At 37.2% G+C, this 2500-nt stretch overlaps 1 protein-coding gene across 1 annotated transcript in view; it reads left to right on the forward strand.

Moving 5' to 3' along the window:
- Window positions 1–2500, forward strand: part of LOC143040242 (uncharacterized) — a 241722-nt gene that overhangs the window by 124281 nt on the left and 114941 nt on the right. Inside the window, exon 2 of the mRNA XM_076210976.1 lies at window positions 704–870. Within this exon, the coding sequence (XP_076067091.1) occupies window positions 704–870 (167 nt within the window). The remainder of the gene's footprint in view (window positions 1–703; window positions 871–2500) is intronic.

A 2500-nucleotide genomic window follows, 5' to 3' on the forward strand; every position in this document is an offset into this window, starting at 1 on the left:
ATAGTAGATGTATGCATGTGTGTATGTATGTGTATGTATGTATGTATGTATGTATGTATGTATGTATGTATGTATGTATGTATGTATGTATGTATGCATGTATGTCTGTGTTTATGTATGTATATATGCATGTATGTATGTGTGTGTATGTATGTATGCTTATATGTATGTGTAGCATGTGTGTATGTATGTATGTGTATGTATGTATGTGTGTACATATGTATGTATGTATGTATGTACGTATGTATGTATGTATGTATGTATGTGTGTACGTGTGTATGTATGTATATATGTATGTATGTATGTGTATGTATGAATGTATGTATGTATGTATGTATGTATATATGTATGTATGTGTGTCTGTCTGTCTGTCTGTCTGTATGTATGTATGTAATTATGTATGTATGTATGTATGTATGTATGTATGTATGTATGTATATATGTATGTATGTATGTATGTATGTTTGTATGTATGTATATATGTTACGTATGTATGCACGCATGTATGTACGTATATATGTAAATGTTAGTGAATAAATCTCCGCCTTGTGAAAGTCAATGGAGTACATTTGAAGCACAGTGAGCTCTCTCAGTCGAAGCTAGTTTTTTCACTGTCGCCATTTAACGGTTCTCTGACTCCACCACTCCTACTCTTGTCTGTTTCATCAACAACACTCACACTGACTTCCTCTTCTTCCTGCAGACGAGGACGGCGACGGACGTAAGAAGAAGCCCCGGAGAAACAGGACGACCTTCAATTCCTCGCAGCTTTCGGCCCTCGAGAGGGTCTTCGAGCGAACGCACTACCCTGACGCCTTCGTCAGGGAGGAACTCGCCAAGCGGACGAATCTCAGTGAAGCCAGAGTACAGGTGAGTGGATGACCGTGGGGAGTGGCCCAGTGGGCATATGAGTGAGTGTGGATAGGCGTACGGTCGCTATGGGAATCGTGGCTATGACAAATGTCCACTCTCAGTTGTCTTATACATAGTCACGTGCTTTCTTTGATTGCTCAACACTGGAGGCATACAGATGTGGACCTAATGTATTTGAGGTGAAGGACTTCTGGCAGGAACCCGAGAGGGCGACTGTCGGTTTCCTCCGTGACTCCAGTGTCGTAATTCACTGAACCCATGGATAACCCAACAATAACAGCAACTCTATTTACTTCCTGAGGGCGCAACCTTGCCTGTGGACTTATAGGTTGTCGTTTAACTGCAGTAGCTCGTGGTCGGTAACATTTCGCGTAATTGAATGCGAGTAATAAGAATTATTGAGATTGAGTTTTACAGAGTTTTGTTCTAGTTAATGCCAGACGATTGTGTTCAAACTGAGGGGCTACGATCGATGGAGATCCCGTTTGTGTCTCTGTTTTCCCTCTCAGCCGAAAAAATCTGTCATTTTGTTGAAAAGACTCTACAAAGCATATATAGCGGTGCTGAAGGTATAAGGTAACAGTTCTGAAGACTCCCAGACCTTCTTTGTGGGTTTCAATTCATCTGTGACTTTGACTCTCTCTTCGTCTTTTTTTTAATAGAGTTTATTTGACTTCCTCAGAGTTTGTATTTTGATTACAAGGATATTCTGATTTCCGTAAAATTCACGTGGAGAATACTGGTGTATTCTAATGTAAAAGTTTCAACGTGCTTAAAAAAAAAAAGCATAGATACCTCACCCAACAGCAAGTATTTCAATGCAGTTTAATAGTGAGTTGCTTCTCTTCCAAGGAACATCATTAAAAGCCAAACGTAACTTCCTATACGTTAGTAATAGAAAACATCTAACTGCAATTTGAATTTGACCTTCTAGGGTTATTCTAGGTCAAAGGTTTATAAACTATGTGAAAGAGTGTGTGTAATTCCCCGTGTACTAATAATTGCAACCAATTTTGTGTTACTAGGGCACTTTTTGAAAATGATCTGATTTTGAGTTTGACCTTTCAAGATCGTTATATAATTATTACTGAATATTATAATAAAGATATTTTTGGTGGTGTTGGTTTGAAGTAAATTATTATATTTATTATGAAATGTTAACTAAAATTTCATCTTCACTTTTCCTCTGATATTGTCCCTGACATTGACAGATCACTTCCAAAATTGAATAGGAATCATAAGAACTATTTCTCACTTATCCTAAGGGTTTCTTGTTAATTGATCCAACAGTTTGATCGCAATGCTGATAGCAAAAAAAAAAAAAAAAAAAAAAAAAAAAAAGCAAAGTCGACAAAAAAATAAAAAAAAGCAAACAAAGTCGACAAAAAAAAAAAAATAATAATAATAATAAATACTTTGCCCCTGGAATTCGTCCGCGTGAGATGATAAGAGACCCAAAGATTACCGTTCAGAATACGGCAGGAAGAAAAACATCTCAAATTGAAGTCAAGTGTCTGTACAGTGGAAGTGACTTAAGTATTCACTATATATTATAATTTCAGTACATATCTACTGTACATGCCTTGTGTGCTGGTGGCGTAATCAGAATCGTGCTGGTCTCACATTT

This window comes from Oratosquilla oratoria, chromosome 28 (assembly GCF_046742065.1).
Source record: "Oratosquilla oratoria isolate Oo_2021 chromosome 28, ASM4674206v1, whole genome shotgun sequence".
Lineage (NCBI taxonomy): Eukaryota > Metazoa > Arthropoda > Malacostraca > Stomatopoda > Squillidae > Oratosquilla > Oratosquilla oratoria.